Source organism: Cydia strobilella, chromosome 5 (genome assembly GCF_947568885.1).
Source record: "Cydia strobilella chromosome 5, ilCydStro3.1, whole genome shotgun sequence".
Taxonomy (NCBI): Eukaryota; Metazoa; Arthropoda; class Insecta; order Lepidoptera; family Tortricidae; genus Cydia; species Cydia strobilella.
Genome location: NC_086045.1, coordinates 17480147 through 17498114, shown reverse-complemented (window position 1 = coordinate 17498114; position 17968 = coordinate 17480147). Strand labels below are relative to the sequence as shown.

Sequence of the window (17968 nt, the reverse complement as noted above, 5' to 3'; positions counted from 1 at the left end):
CCTTCTGCTTTTTTCCATGTAGGTATAATTGATGTCACTTTATTTTATGTATTAAAGCACTTTTTTTTAAAAATACATATCTGAAATATTCCACGTCTGATCTACTTTTAATGAAAATACTTATTGTCCGAACACCTATTAAGTCATGATTATATTTACTCAACGTAAAACGATAAAACGATTTAGAAAAACCTAAAACAAGTAATCACTTATGAAACAAATACTGTTCTGTTGGTTAGGCTTTAAAATGTTAAAACTTGTAAAAAAAAAAGAAACTAAGCTTAAAATGATTTTACACCACAATAAGGACTGAAAGATCCCTCAAAATGGTATAAATATTTAACGCAAGTTGCGGAAAGTTTCCAAAAAGCTAGAAGAGTTCACGGAAATTTCCCAGAAGACATATAAAATTTTATTTCTTATGCAAAAGAATGAAGTTTTCGAAATTTTTCAAGTGGAAATTTTGCAATTTTGGAAACTTTCTGATGGCACATCAGTAGTCAATATTATTCAAATCGTATGAGTACATCCGGACCAGCTAACACCTTTCGGGCCAGCCTTCGCTAACCTAACACTTCTTAATTTCTCCAAATTCGAAAATTTATTTACCTAAGTCATGATAGGGCTGCAGAACTACAGGAATAAACTAATCTTACCTAAATACAATTTCTTATTAGATTTTCTTTATATTAAGTTAATCGTACAGAAAATACTTATAAGAACTTGCCCAAGCACTACCTTGCACAGTAGGAGAACACCTAAAAGTATCAATTACTTTTACAATTAGCTGCTCTTATCGCGATCGGTACTTAGTACTTAATTGGATCACAAATGGACCATAAAAGGTGCCGGACGTCGGCGGTGGGAACCGTCAGGCTTGACAACCCTATTTCCAATAATGGTCTTACGCGAATAATTACATTGTCAATTTAATTAAATCATTATCATTAATGTTATCAAGTTAATTTAAGTAAGAACTAAAAGGATTCATGCTCTTCCGCTTCCATTTACATACATTGGCCTAAGAATCAACAAAAAAATATTTTGACAACAAGACAAAATATCTTATTAGATTTTCTGAACCCAAAAATATTCCACCTATGCTACCTATGCCATTATGAAACTCGAATGGCCACTTTATTGACTTGTGACATTTGGAATGACAACAGAATTGTATGAAGCTACGTTTCCTTGTTATCAAGAGCGTAGTGGACTTGATAGTCTTGTGGAAATAAATGATTTCTATAATTTACTAACCAAATCAAAGAAATAAGACAAAATAAAGTTACTTGTAAGTAAATGTGATTATGTTCTATCCATGATTCTTAATAATGAAATAAAAGCTTGTTAAAACTATTAGTAATGTTAGGTACATAGTAGTGAACTAATACAGTAATCTTTTCCTGATCCAATGATGAAAAGATAATTATGATCTGTGTGTTCTGTTATCGACATTTAAGATGTGGGCCTTATATATTGGCAAAGTAATTGCACATAAAAACAACTTTATCTGATGGAATAAAGTAACAAACATGTATGTACAATTAGCAAATACGTTTTATGACCAGTTTCATGCAAATCTTAAACTAATATTAAAAGCATAATTTTGCGTTACTAACTGACACATAAGTCCTGCGTAAAAGTTTACAATCTACATTATAAGCTTCTTACAATAAGTTCTACTTTTCTTTTTTTTTTCTTTTCGTCGACTGTAATAGTTGAATTAAGATTTCGTATACCAAACTGTAATTGCGTCCTTTTAATGTTTGGGCTCCCAACTCAACTATAATATTCATAAGCAAGCGCTGTAGTCGATTATAATGAATTTGAGCAATCACGCGGCGCCGCGGTCCAGTAGAAAAGATACCAAATACCAATGCGCTGCTATGTAATATGCACGCGTCGATGTCGTTTGTACTACTGAGATACTTACCCTATTTTTTTAAATAATTTAGATGTTATAGGAGAAAAAGTATTAAATTATATGACTCGTAGAGAAAATATTGTACACAATAGTGATATAATCAAGCTTTTCAATCAATCACTTATTATTCTGGCAATTGAGTACAGATACAGATAGACTTATTGATTGGTGGTGTACGTAAAATATTAATCGTTGCTTTGATCCAGTTCCAAAAACCCTATCATCAAGTTTACTGCTTGATTCAAAACGATCTCCAGGAATCGTAACTTACGATAGGTATTATTACAAGATTACTTATCGAAAACCAATACGAATGCTGTAAATAAAATCGTTAAATAAAATTGTCTTCACGGTTTAATAACAATAACAGTTAATTTGTTTGATGGTACACTCATTCTAAAGTTTCCGCCCCTTCATTCCCTTTCCAATCAAAATAATCCAATCCAATGTACTGTTAGTATACCACTACACTTGCAACAAAATTTTAATTTTGCAAATGTATTTTAAAAATATAATAGGCGAGTTGTCGGAGTTGTAGGTACAGTCGCCATCAGATATATCGGAGCGGCCGAGGTGCTCATAAATATCTGAACACGCACTCTAGCGCCTTGACAATAGAGGCGTGTTCAGATATTTGTGAGCGCATTGGCCGCTCCGATATATCTGATGGCGACTGTACACAGATATAACATATGTAATAAACTCAAAAGTAAGTATACATAGGTACTTACTTAATTTGACAACTTTTTTGGCTTCGTGTTTGTGTGACCTTAGTGACCTAGACAAAAAAGTTCAGTACGAGTAAATCACGCATATCTAGCGCCATCTACGCGTGCTAGTGGGAATTCGATAAGGGTGTTGCTACCTTTGTAACGATTTTGGTTCCTATAAGTTAGGGGATGAAAGCAGATGGCGCTGCCTGTTCAACTCACGTGACGGATATGCGCCTGCTCTACGTTAGAAATTATAATATGTTTAGACGACCGGATGCATTTGAATAGTCGAAAATAAAGAAGCTTGGCCTTTGCAGTATCTATATTGTAAATTTCATCAAAATCGTCGAAGTAAATCCATATCTTTTTGATAAAGCTAATAAAATAGATGACGTTACAATTTTATTTCAGTACAATTTAAAACCTACTGTACTGGCAATAGCAATAAAAATATTCAATAAAATCAGTACTCAGTACCTAACGAAATAAATAGCAACACGTCCGACAATGAATTCTTTAAAAAAGTAAAAGTCACCTTGAACAAGTTTGAGAACAAATGAAATATTTTATTAAATATTTTGATTTGTGTTTTTTAAAGTAGTCACACTACTATATATAAATTAAAAACTATAATAGATGTCATATATTACAGTTTTTTTTTAAAGTCACCTTAGTAAAACAGCTTATTATAATTTAATGTATAATAAGCTGTTTTAATTAGGTGTTTTTCAAAGTGTGGGTCGCGACCCCCAGGGGGGTCGCGGCACTTATCCAAGGGGGTCGCGAAAAGTTCGGCTTTGAGAGAAACTTTTGGAAGGCAGATTTGTTTTTTTTTAACTTAAATAAAATCGAATTCTTTAAAATCTAAAGGTCGTTAATGTACATATTAATAAAACTAATTATTTTTAGATAGGTAAACTGTATTTATGTGTATGTTTATGTTTAAATTTGAACTGTATTCAGTGTGAAGAATGAGCTTGTTTCATTTTGACTAGTTTGTCAAACCGGGGTTCCTGCCGCGACATTCAGACGATTAAATCATTTTCCAAATTCAATCTATTCCTTCTTTTCGTTTTGATATCGACCATTGTTGAAAACGTCAGCTCGCATAAATATGAAGTAGCAAATGGGATCAAAACTAAGGGCTTTTTTTGCTAGATGGGATATTTAGCCATTCTTTTAACCCAGAACGTACCAATCGAGACGGATACAAACTCCAATCTATCAGCTGCAAGTTTCAAAAGTGTTTCTTTTACCGGGGCGTTGAGATTGGCCAGCTCAACGGACTTATTCAAAAAAGGATTTAAAATCCAAGATTTTCCATCACCAATCAGTGTTTCATTTGAGAAATAACTTAAAAGTTGTTTTTTAAGCTTTGCAAGCTCTCCACCATAACAGGAATATGAATTTCCACGTTCACTGAGATATCTGATGATATTTCTTGAATGGTTTTAGCTGTGTAAAGATGTTGTCCATAATTCAATTTTTGCTATAAATCCATTAACTTAATCTTTTGCTGTTATTAGGTTCTTGTCCCTTCCTTGTAGACTTGCGTTCATAGCATTTAAGTGGTCAAAATATCGGCAAAATATGCTACTTTCAATAGTCAAACATAATCAGAAAATGTAACTGAGTGAATGATAGAAAGGTGCGTTCCAAATTTGTTATAATTATATTTGTCGTAGACACGGGGTTTGGGGGGTCGCGAAAAATTTTTTTGTGGTCGTAAAGGGCCGTGACACCATAAAGTTTGAAAAACACTTTTTAATGATTAAATAATTATATAATATCTTGTACAAAGAACTCGATCTCCTCTTGAATAAACTGTTTGCTGTGCCTTACAGGGTGTGTCATGTTGTATATAGTTATATGTAATAGGTTAAGTCAGATACAATGTAATATGCAATAAAGATTATGAGTAGGTATGAATGTATTAAGGATCTATGGTAAGCAAGCGAATTAAGTTTATATCAAATATTATGCAAACCTAGTTCTGGCCATAAACAATAGTTAAGTAGTTATATTATTTGTAAATTGACCCCAATATTCCATCGGCAGGTATATGTCAGATGTTACAATGACCTGCCAGTCCTTGAAAGTTAGTAAACATCTACTTAGAAAGAACTTTTGTCGTCGAAAAATTTCGGATAAATATGGAATCCGTTTAAGCATATTGTGGTATCACTCCCACACTTTGTCATTGCGAATTCTGTGCAGTTAATTTGCCCCAACTGTATGACATAACAGAACAGATTGATGAAGAATTACCTATAAAACTATAATAGATGTCATATATTACAGTTTTTTTTTAAAGTCACCTTAGTAAAACAGCTTATTATAATTTAATGTATAATAAGCTGTTTTAATTAGGTGTTTTTCAAAGTGTGGGTCGCGACCCCCAGGGGGGTCGCGGCACTTATCCAAGGGGGTCGCGAAAAGTTCGGCTTTGAGAGAAACTTTTGGAAGGCAGATTTGTTTTTTTTTAACTTAAATAAAATCGAATTCTTTAAAATCTAAAGGTCGTTAATGTACATATTAATAAAACTAATTATTTTTAGATAGGTAAACTGTATTTATGTGTATGTTTATGTTTAAATTTGAACTGTATTCAGTGTGAAGAATGAGCTTGTTTCATTTTGACTAGTTTGTCAAACCGGGGTTCCTGCCGCGACATTCAGACGATTAAATCATTTTCCAAATTCAATCTATTCCTTCTTTTCGTTTTGATATCGACCATTGTTGAAAACGTCAGCTCGCATAAATATGAAGTAGCAAATGGGATCAAAACTTTAAGGGCTTTTTTTGCTAGATGGGATATTTAGCCATTCTTTTAACCCAGAACGTACCAATCGAGACGGATACAAACTCCAATCTATCAGCTGCAAGTTTCAAAAGTGTTTCTTTTACCGGGGCGTTGAGATTGGCCAGCTCAACGGACTTATTCAAAAAAGGATTTAAAATCCAAGATTTTCCATCACCAATCAGTGTTTCATTTGAGAAATAACTTAAAAGTTGTTTTTTAAGCTTTGCAAGCTCTCCACCATAACAGGAATATGAATTTCCACGTTCACTGAGATATCTGATGATATTTCTTGAATGGTTTTAGCTGTGTAAAGATGTTGTCCATAATTCAATTTTTGCTATAAATCCATTAACTTAATCTTTTGCTGTTATTAGGTTCTTGTCCCTTCCTTGTAGACTTGCGTTCATAGCATTTAAGTGGTCAAAATATCGGCAAAATATGCTACTTTCAATAGTCAAACATAATCAGAAAATGTAACTGAGTGAATGATAGAAAGGTGCGTTCCAAATTTGTTATAATTATATTTGTCGTAGACACGGGGTTTGGGGGGTCGCGAAAAATTTTTTTGTGGTCGTAAAGGGCCGTGACACCATAAAGTTTGAAAAACACTTTTCAATGATTAAATAATTATATAATATCTTGTACAAAGAACTCGATCTCCTCTTGAATAAACTGTTTGCTGTGCCTTACAGGGTGTGTCATGTTGTATATAGTTATATGTAATAGGTTAAGTCAGATACAATGTAATATGCAATAAAGATTATGAGTAGGTATGAATGTATTAAGGATCTATGGTAAGCAAGCGAATTAAGTTTATATCAAATATTATGCAAACCTAGTTCTGGCCATAAACAATAGTTAAGTAGTTATATTATTTGTAAATTGACCCCAATATTCCATCGGCAGGTATATGTCAGATGTTACAATGACCTGCCAGTCCTTGAAAGTTAGTAAACATCTACTTAGAAAGAACTTTTGTCGTCGAAAAATTTCGGATAAATATGGAATCCGTTTAAGCATATTGTGGTATCACTCCCACACTTTGTCATTGCGAATTCTGTGCAGTTAATTTGCCCCAACTGTATGACATAACAGAACAGATTGATGAAGAATTACCTATAACTGTACAAATTCTTTTAAATGCCAGTTATTATGTGCAGTAATTAGCTTAAAACAAAAGAGAATATAGTATACCAGCGGTATAGTAAACCAATATTAAAATTAATAGCACTGCGTTACACTTTATTTTGTAGAAAAAAAAAATGGCGTCAAGTGCCTACCGGTCAAAATAGTGGTTGACTATTTGGTTGGAAGCATGAGCTCGTTCGACGGCCGGTGCGTTGTCGCCGCACCTGCTAACCTGATGCTCTCGCCCCAGCCTCACACTCGCCTATATATTTTTAGCCGAGAATTGTTTTCGCAATCATGGAAAAACTTAACGATTTATACATATGAATGAAATTTGATAACACAGATAGAGCTAGATATTCTCATGCTAAAACGTATCGCAAAAGCTGTTGGCATAAAGTATTTAATAAATGTTGATCAAAAAACCTGTTAAGGTACCTAAGTACCTATAGGCACTTTACCTACAGGTTACTTTTTAATTGACATCGAAATTTGCTGATTGGCAATTTGTAAGAGCTAGGGCTTTGCAGGGACCTGCCTCGCACACCTGTCCCGTAGACTGACGACACACCGATTACGGACCGGTGCTGAATAAAATGAACGAGGAGGCGGTGGGTTATGATGAAAGCAATTATACTTTTTGCGCGAACACTAAAACATTGTCGCAAAAACTCTTGGGGGCATATTAATAAAACAAAAGCTCTAAGACATTAATATCAGAATATCAACGACGATCCCCTTATAGAGTCTATTCTCTCGGCCTCTAAATAGATGAGACAAGAAGATCTTGTCTTCCGAACAAGGTAATGGACAGGATAATTATGCGCAACGATGTGCAACAATAGCGGCGCGAGCTTACCGCTCGGTCTATGGCATAATAAGCGCCGGCGTATTTTGATCAGAAGGCAACAAGTAGCAGGGCGGGCGAGGCGGGGAGGACGGAGGGTCGCGGCCCGTGCTTGCGCGCGCGCCGGGCACGCGCCCCACCGCTCGCCGCGCCGCCGCGCGCGCGCTACTTAGCGTCGGGGGTGCGCGCCGCCTCCGCCAATCCACCGGCAACCTCCGCGCCGCACGCACACGTGCTCTCATTCGACTAACTACGAAAATAATCAAACACGCGATGCCTATGGCGGCGATTCACACTTACCAAAATCTCGGTGTTAACCAGAAGCTTACGCAACTACAGACGGCCGCACCGAGGAGGCTGGCACCTGCTCCTGTAGATCCCGCACGATGCAAGAAGAAGTCACCTTATCTTCATCAGCCCTACCCCTCCCAGCCCGCATCAGTGGCTAGGAGAAACGCCCGGGAACGGAACAGAGTAAAGCAAGTCAACAACGGGTTCGCTGCGCTTCGTCAGCACATTCCGTCAGCTGTTTCAGCAGCCGTGACTGGAGGCAGAGGGGCATCACGGAAGTTAAGCAAAGTTGACACGCTGAGGCTGGCCGTCGAATATATCAAAAATTTGAAGCGCTTGTTAGAAGAAAGTGAAGAAGGATGCTCTGACATGCAGATTGGTCTGGGGCTTGCAAGCAGTGGGGCGCACACACCGCCGTCGTCCGAGGAGTCGCGGTCGCCGGCTCCGTCCCTGGTGTCGGAGAGTTCAGCGGGCCCGAACTGTCACGACGCCTACGACTCCTACGAACCCATGAGCCCTGAAGATGAAGAGTTGCTTGATGTCATATCATGGTGGCAGCAACAGTGACAAGGGGTGAGTTTTTTATTTATTTTTTCTCATGTTACGTCCTATACTTGAAGTTATGATAACGTTTTCGTCCTTATCAATAGTATTTTATGAATGAATCCTTAAAATATGTTTACATAAATTTCAGAGCTTTGATAATTTCCTTATCGTTTATGTTTACGTTTGTCGCGACGTGTGCTGATAAAATATATGTCAAAGTGAAAAAACTCTTCATAAATTTAAGAATGCCTACTTTGTCAACAATGACTCCTATTTAAGTTACCTACTTGAATTTTTAACGAAATGTAGTTTTAATTTTTTGAGACTGAATATTCACTCACAGGGTTAGTCGAATAAGAATTTACGAGTTTCCATGTTCGCGAAAAAAATGAATCAGGTACCTTGCCTATTTCAATTCGTTTTAGGGATTGGCTTTTTTTCTCGATCCGTTAGTCACGGTTACCTACTGGATCGACCTTGTTCCTTTTATGTTGCACAATTTAAAAGAAGATCTACGCTCTTCGTCCTTTGGGCAAAAAAAGTAAACACGTATACTTCCTATTATGCCTGCGCATTGAACCGTCGGATAGACTTTATCTATGTGTAGGTGGGGCTCATTGTTAAATTAGGACGGCACAAAGGAACCGTCTTTGACAATGGCGAAATATGTCGCTTTATAAAAGCTTAGCAGCTAGGTAGAAGTTTTTTATCATCGTAGCAAAAATATGTATTCGGTAATTCTGTTTTCTTAAAATAGGATGAGCCCGCATTTTATCTAAATACATATTTTGCTTTACAGTCCTACAGCAATTACTTCTAATAATCTTGTGGTTTACCCCGCATGCACTAAGAAAATTAATCATAAAAAGTGTGCTATTCTAATAATAAGGTGGTCTGACCAGACTGGACTAATTTCGCTCAAGTGGAAGCAGGTTCCTAATTGTTTTTTTTATTACATATTCTAATATGATGCATCCGGTCATCGATACACAAAACATATTACCATATGGCACTCATTCGATTGATGGACTGAGGAACAGTAGCGCCATGTCTCAAATTAGTAAATTTGGTGGGCAAAAAACCTGTTCGGCTTTTCGCTTTGCCGACTATTAATCTATAGTGCCGGAAGACGAAATCTCAGGAGGAAATATAAGGGCGGTGAGCATCGCACACGTGTTACAATATTTGCTTAGCTCTGAGCAAACATCTGTTGATACCAGTTTAGTATTCATGGGAATTATGTTCACGTCATGCATGCCACGGTTAGGGTAACAGGAGATTTTTGAGACATTACGATTTTATCAAGGCTCTTAAACTTTTTTGACGTATAACCCTTCATACATCATTTTGAGTTGTTGGAATTTTAACTTTCTGTCAACTCTTTAAATTTCGCATTCCCGCCGCGGGGTGTTTGTAAGACGATGGGATAAGCAGGATTGATCAAAGTCATATATATTAACCTGTTTTTTATTTGTTCCCAGGAACCGTGCATTACGGTGATCAAAGTATGGCCATTGAGCGGCCCGGTGATTGTGAAAAAACGAGTATTCGCTTGAAGAGCGACCCGAACGCTGGAGCGCAAGGGACTCCGAGAGAACCTCTAATTAAGCGCAATCAGTATATTCCTAATGAGAGGGGATAATGGTGGACTATAACGACCCCATCGATGCATTCCGCCGAGCGGCGCGCGCGCCGACTACTTTTCATGCCTCCATGAAATGTACCGACAAGACTGAATCGAATTTGTTCCACATGAAGCATTTAGTTAACTTGTATATAAGTGATCGCTGTGCCTTAGTTTAGCCTTAAATAATTACCTAATTTACTTCCAGTAAGACTTAGTTTAGATATTATTATTGTTATCTAGTCATTATATATAAGAATTATTTTATGGCAGGCATGTTCTCCTTAGCTAGAAGGAGCATGTCAAAAATATTGAAATAGCTACACCATATATATTTTGTTAACAAGACATCTAAGAAACAACATGATTCCTTATTTTATTGTGAGACAAAGACTTCTCGTATATATAAATCTAGTACCCTAAGACAGATTCCTAATATTTTAAGTTGTACCTACGCTAAATAAACAGTACAATTTTGTTTATAGTTAAAACAAAATATGCCGGTTACTTACCTATTCAGGTAGTTTCTGTAAGAAAATAAAACATCTCATATACACCTTATTTTATTTAAATAACTACCCAAACAATAGCCTCCGGAACAAACAGGATATCGACCGGGAGCAGGTCATGGTAAAGTCTAACGAGTTAACGATACCAATCTACTAGGTATGTGTGGATTACAGATTTACAGCAAAGTATTCGACCGCGGGATACACAGTTTTATTTTCGTTTTACTCGTTTAAATTGACGGCGCCATAAGGCGATCTTCACACTGGCGCCGCAACAGGTTGCGTCGACGGTGTGCGAGCAAGTCATATAGACAATTATAGTGCTGTCTCGCTTGCACATCATCACCGAATCCAGTTGCGGCGCAAGTGAGATATCCGCCTAACCTTGATAAACCCTGGTCCTAAATTCAGTACCGAGAAAGGTGTTAAACAGGGCGACCCGCTATCTCCAAAGTTTTGGCGAAAATATTTAGTATGGAGATATCTTGGCAGTCATTAGGGGTTGATGATGGCTGTTTAAAACTTACAAACCTGCTGCGCTTTGGCAAACTGTGACAAATCTGCCAAGACCCATCAGGTTACCTGCGCAGTTACGCGGGTAGGATATAGTTATTTCGACGAGTACAGCCACCAACAACGTCTGAAAGAGCTTCTGGTCCATGAAACGCTTATGTAGGCCATACATTTTACCAAAAAGGAGACGGCGGGACTACCTCGGCACATATTTACAGCACTTACACACATTGATGCGTAATTGCGTATACACACATTTACTTTTCACTCATTAAGGTACCGTAGGTTCAGAAAGCAGTTTCTGAAAAATCCTAACGCTTATTTTAGGTCACAATACGGTTGCCAAAAATTTAATTACATGTTTTTGGCAGAAAATTCATTTTTGGTACAAGCTCGCTGACTGTACTTTTCTTTGCACAGGCAACTAATACTCTTCGAGACCATTCTAACAACCCCAAACACAATTAGTTTGCGTTGTTTTTTCACAGCGTTCCCATGGCCACCTCCTGCCTCCATCATCAGATCAGCTCTATGTCACCATAATATGTGGCTTTCCATCAGACTAAGGGGTCTTATGCTTTATGTGCAGTGCAATGTGAGAATTTCTGTTGGAATTTCAGATGGAAAGGACCTTATTGCACTTGAAACATAAGGACCCTTCTGTGATGAAAAGCCACATATTGCATTGTCATCCGGTTTACTTATGTATGCAAAATTTTACCTCAATCGGAAATCGGGAAGTGGGTCAAATTTAGCTTCCAAGTTTTGACCCACACTAAACTAACATACTAAGGCTGCGTTTCCACCAGAGATGTGCGAGGATGCGTTGCGAGGGATGTGTTTATTAAGGTGAGATTGCGGTCAAATGCTTGCCTTTTTGTAATAAAAAAAAAAAAAAAAAATTAATAGAATTACTTAATTTGTTTTTTCTCGCTCAGCGTGCAGTGACTATATCGGTTCTTAAAATCACATCCCTCGCAACGTACAGCTTTTGTAGAAACGCAGTCTAACAGGGCGTCAAATAAAAGCTTGTAATCAAATTAAAAATTTGTGCTCCATACATAAAAACTAAGGTATGCTGTTTATTAAAACGTATACCTAAGTGGTGCAATGCAGACCCAGCAAAAATAGGCACAAACACATCACATGAGCATTAAGCACGGGAGGTTGAAATATTAAAATAACAAAAGGTACTTTTTCTACACGTGCCTCAACTCAAATTACATTTAGCAAAAGAAAGAATAACATACGCGAATTCCAAAATGGGGAGACCTAAACACACTCGCTGCTGCATTTAATTTGAAAAAGACAATCCATAAAGCAAGGCGATCACGTTCAGTGCCCGCCCATGGAAATCAAATTGCAATAGTAATTTTTGATAATGGAGGGGAAGCTTGTGCCATTATGGGTGGATATTTCCGTCGATTAATTGTTTGAAGTTGCTGTTGCCCTATGAAACAAGCCCGACTAGACGCGACGGAAGGACGTCAGCACACCTGTGGATATTTGCGAAACATTTTGTCGGTCGCCGTTCGTTGTCATTACTTCCCTTTATATTAATTGTCGGTTACTATGCATTGCATCCGTTGGCAACGAAATTGCGTCTCATTATGTTGTCTGTACAGCTACTTGTAACTGGTTGCGTTGTTGTTTTACTATTTGCTATCAACTAGGTAAGTAATAAGGCCTAGATGCGATTAGGATGATCGCCAGGAATAGCATGAAAATGAGGCTGTGTCCAACGGTCACAGCGGCAAGCCGATGAATAATGAATTCTTATGAATTAATAAATATATTACTAGGGCAGTATACCCTGTTGATGTAATTGGGTACCTATTACAAGATATGTTATTTGACTTTAAAAAATGTAGGTACACATAATTTCTCAGGTATTTGGGTATATAAAATTCATGTTGATAGCACACAGTTACGGTCAAAGTCAAAGATTTTTTCATATATTATACGAATTCATATTCTTACATATTTATAAGTATATTAGGTATGTTATTATGTAATGCAAATACCTACTTAAATTATTTTTATTTTGAATTGGAAATGAATAGGTACTATGCCCAAAGTTTAAAATGTATTATCATTTTCATTATTACATTCACCTTTTTTACTATTAAGATAAGATGAGATAAGATAATATTTATTGAATAACTGTGTACAGAGATGTTGGCAATAATACATTAGGAAGCAACAGTTTATCCATCACGGACGTACAATATACTTAAGACTAACCTATAACTAAATAACAAAATTAATACATGCATGCACTATTATCATAATCGTCAAATTCTTTCATGCTGTAGAACACTCTACTAATAAGCCATTTTTGTTGGCTGGAATAATACCTTTGTGGGCCTTATCAGCCCTTAAAATTTTACGCCGAACGTAGGTGGAACCTATATGCAATTACGTTGCTCCCAAAACAGGCTTACACGCACTTGAACTTGTTCAATATTCAAAAATAGCATCGACTGCGCTTGCGCAAGGATCTGGGTCACACGCTTATTGGCAGCAACTTTACACTCGCGACCAAGGACAAGACTCGGGGCTGTAATGTTTGGTTACGCTGAATTGGGCGGTCGAGTTTCATACGATACAGGCGTTGAAGTGTGCGGTGTGGTAGTCATGAATTAACTTTACTACTAAAAAGTTTTTTCGGTTTAAACGTAATCAGGGCAACAATCCTGGTTTTTTTTAGTTGAAATTATCATAATCTGTTATTATTTTTTTGTTAGAGTACCTACCTACATATTTGTAAAATTTTTGTTTATTTAATAATTATTTGTCGACATAAGCACTCCCATCGTCCTTACTTAAATACCTACAAAAACGGCAAACAGGTTAGGCATACTTTAAAAAAATCTTACTTGAAGAATCTGCAACTAGTCTGTCACATAGGTAGTCCCCCTACCCGGCTTGACTGATGTAACTGAAACACAAAAGTAAGCAGTAAAAGTTAAATTAGTATTGATAAAAGCGTAATTTTCCTGAACAATGAAGCTTGTAGAGGCAGCTGAAGCGCGCGTCGGTCGCGTGCCCCGTAAACGCACGAGCGCCGCCGAGCGCGCACGAATCGCGGTGACGACGCCGCCGCGCGATGCTCGCGCCGACTCAACAACCTGCGCCTATTGCAGCTGGAAACTTAGAGCCCGCGCACACAGAGTGCGGTCTGGTGTTCTGCGTTCCGCGTTGGCTGTAGTAAAGCTGAAGCTTAGCTTGAAATTACGACAGTAGAAGTATATATTTTAATACATTTTTATTAGCCATCCTACAGGTATATATTTGTTAATTTTTTCTTCGTTCGTCTTCGTTTATCTGGAAAAACATCATATTGATTACCTACGTTAAAACTTGATGTTCACTTACCGACTTTAAAAAGGAGGTTCTCAATTCATTACGTTTTAACTTTAACTTTAGTGTCAATAAACATGATTTTTCTTTACTATTTAGTAATTAATGCCGTTATTTTACCATTTTAGGAAGTGCACCAAATTAAGGCATATTTTGTTTTATCCGACTGAAACAGAATGCCTATTATACTCGAAATAAGTTACATTAATCAAATACTGATAACTATCCAGGAAGTCTATCAATTAAAATAAGAAACACAAATTGTGTTCAAGTGCAGCAAAAAATTAAAAATACGGTTGGAATTTAACATACAAAGCTTTATTTTCTGTTTATAGGGAAGAACTTCACTGCAGGCGGCTTTAAATGTTGTGGGATTTTTTTAATTACCGGCGCGCATGAGAGTACTTAATGATTGGAAATGTTCTCATTATTTAGTAAACAAAGTTTATAAGATCACTAACTGTTCGAAATGAGGCCATCCCACAAAGAAAATGGGTTGCTCTATTCATTCACTGTTAAATTAATCAAGCACGCTCGGCAATATCATAAATTGTCAACGCAGTAAGGCTCATTAATGGCGTATAATGAATTGGAGCTTGGTAGCAGGTAGCGTCTAAAATATCTCGCATACCTTTACCGAAATTCCTTCGAAATAACAATTACGTCTTGAAGATACAAGACACGGTGGGCTTAGGACACCCCTTTAAACTATTTATTTAATTATACGACCGATCTCTATGACGGTTTCCTGAATTCTTTGATGTCGTTAACAAAGAATACTGTTTTTAACAAAAAACAATAGAATCACATAAGTACCTACCTACATATTTTCCTAAAATCTTGTCTATTCTATAGTTTTGTGCAAAATAAAGCATTTATTTTATTTCGGTTGAATGAAATTTAATGTTCATAATACTGGTGATCGTCTTTACAGCGCGACGAGATTGCGGTTTCTATTAATAATAACATGTGTTTAGTAGGAGTGTGTAGTCTGCACCTATTCTGTACTTATCTTCTCTACCAAACCGATTGAGTTCAGCAGCATACGCAGTCAAAAGGATTCTTAGGTAACTGACTAATGTAAACACAGCCCGAATGGTGTACGTATTTAAGCTACTTCCACAGCATAGGTAGAAAAAAGAGTAGGTAGGTACCTAAGTAAGTAGGTTAGGTTCGTTAGGTAGCTTCAGATGCCCGAAGATCAAACCGTTTAAAAGTGGGGATCCATCTAGTTAAGTTGTGAAGGAAATGTTTTTGGAAAAGTAACAGTGCGGTGGGACCGCGGTAAAAATAAATTACCCGTAGACCCACTGGCGAACACTGTTTAGAACGGTGGGACAACGGGTAAAAAAAAATACCCGTGGACCCACTGTGGGTCATAGCAGTGGGACCCCGGTTAAAACGCGCGTGAGGGTGGTGGTGTGGTATAAATGTTAATATAAATTTATAAAACAGCAAACCATGGTCACCCTTAGACAACCATCACGTTTACGTCGACACTATTGAGTGCACTAACAATTTTCCATCAGCAATTTACAAACATTTTCACGTTAGTAAATTGACGACGCCGTTTGTAAACGGAGGATTCTTACAATTTGCCTGCGACATATATACATATACACGAAATGTGATCATTGTTATATGTATATTTGTGTAGCTACAGAACGTTAAAGTATGTGGGAAATTACAGAATGCCAACGACATATATATTGCTTAGTGTAAGCATGAGCAATGACAGTCAATGTATAGGCAATATTTGTGAAAATGCATAAGTAAATAAAATTTGTGAAAATGCATAAGTAAATAAATATTTGGGGATACCTAATCTTACACAGATCGACCAACCTAGCCCCAAACTAAACAAAGCTTTTACTATGGGTACTAGGCGACGATACACAAGATACACAATACTTATAAAGATAAATACTTACTTACTTAAATACATACGCAACATCCATAACTCAGGAACAAATATTCGTGATGAACACACAAAAAAATGCCCTAACCAGGATTCGAACCCGGGACCTCCCGCTTTATAGGCAGGGTCACTACCAACTAGGCTAGGAGGCCGATAAAAACCATACTTCATCACGAAAGGAATTAGGCTGCAATCTGCTTGAACAGACGCCGGCCGCGGCAACTCCTGAGACAAAATATACAGGTTTATGGTCATTAAATACATTGAGTATCTATACCTACATTCTCTGAAATAATTATGGTTAACTCCACTAGTGGATACCAAAAGTTAAGTATGTCAGACAGACAATTAAATATTTACAAAAAGAACTCAAACGCAGCACGAAATTAATTAATTTATATTAGTTGCGTTTTGTTAATGTTTATGCATCAAAGAATATGACGAAAAGCAAGAAATTCCTATCCACACCATATTCCAAGCAATATCGGCACCAGTCAAAGCGATGTCGTGTCGTGCTATTCAAATAATTAGGCCCGATACCGCCACTGGCTCCGATCGAATTAAACCACATAAAAATCGTCGCACCGCTCGCCACAAAAACGTGCGCCACCGCCATCAGTGATATATCGAGCCTCCGCAAGCTACCATCATTTATACTTGTTCCAATAAAGCCTTATACAACTCTTAAATGTAACCACGTTTTGAAATTATCGCACGCTTGTCGAAGAATGCGCGGAAATAGCAACCAACGCGATTACGTCTTTACTTTCTCAATTTTGATGATTTCCCGAAAAGGACTCTTGATCAAAAATGGAAACTGTATTTTTTCGGATCGCAATACAATGTGGGGCACTGACCTAGCCAGGTGTAGGGAGACAGTAAATATTATGACTTATCTATAAACGGAAGAAATTACGTTACTGTCGTTGTCAGTCGACACATTATTGAACTGACCTCTCATAATACGAACCAGATTATATTTGACTTCAATATATTATTCAAGCTTAGCTTTATCGGCGGGTTTGAATTGGACAGCTGTCGAACCGCTCGATAGTGATATCCAAAGATGATTTGGTTATTATGTAAGTCGACAGAGCCGCATGATTGAGAGATGAGTTAATAAGCTTAGATTAGGTACCTATAGAATTCATACCTATATACGTGTCATGTCATGATTTATCAGAGTAGGTATTTTTATTTTATCTAATTAAGCAATATACAAAAGTGTTAAGGAGGGCTAGTTAATTGCTGTACATAATGGTCGAATTTATGATTTCCGTTTTAACGAAATAATAGGAAAAAACTTGCTTGTAACAGTACCTATCATGTTATTGGAAATAATTCACTCAAGAAGATATGTTCTATTAAAAGTTAATCAGTCGAATCAATTTCAACCTAATTCCAGAGTACAACACTGTAAAGCATCAGTTTTACAATCAACCATACCAGCCACTAATAGTGCTAGTATTTAACCCTTTGCCAACTTGGGGTACATAAATACCTAAATTTAACCGTTACCTACTTCTTTATTCTTCAATAACTTCAATCTTTAAGTAATTAGAACATTTATTATAAAGGAGGCATTCGGATTGCGACTGCAGCAGCGAAATTATCCAACCTTACTGATGCAGCGTTGACGCGGGCGATGTCACGTTCCTTTTTTTAAATTTTCAATTATTTTCGGGATATATTTGATCTTAGTGGTAAACGTAACATTAATATAGGTACTCTCCTAACTTGTAGGACTTATTTATCAAAATCAAAGCTGCATACAATTTTCATCTCCGTC

General features: G+C 37.0%; 1 protein-coding gene across 1 annotated transcript; it reads left to right on the top strand.

Moving 5' to 3' along the window:
- The first annotated feature begins 7071 nt into the window (after positions 1 to 7071).
- Positions 7072 to 10355, top strand: LOC134741551 (achaete-scute complex protein T3-like). Its single transcript, XM_063674376.1, has 2 exons — positions 7072 to 8279; positions 9734 to 10355. The coding sequence occupies exon 1, from the start codon at positions 7689 to 7691 to the stop codon at positions 8271 to 8273; it is 585 nt and encodes a 194-aa protein (XP_063530446.1). The 5' UTR covers positions 7072 to 7688; the 3' UTR covers positions 8274 to 8279; positions 9734 to 10355.
- Positions 10356 to 17968: the final 7613 nt, after the last annotated feature.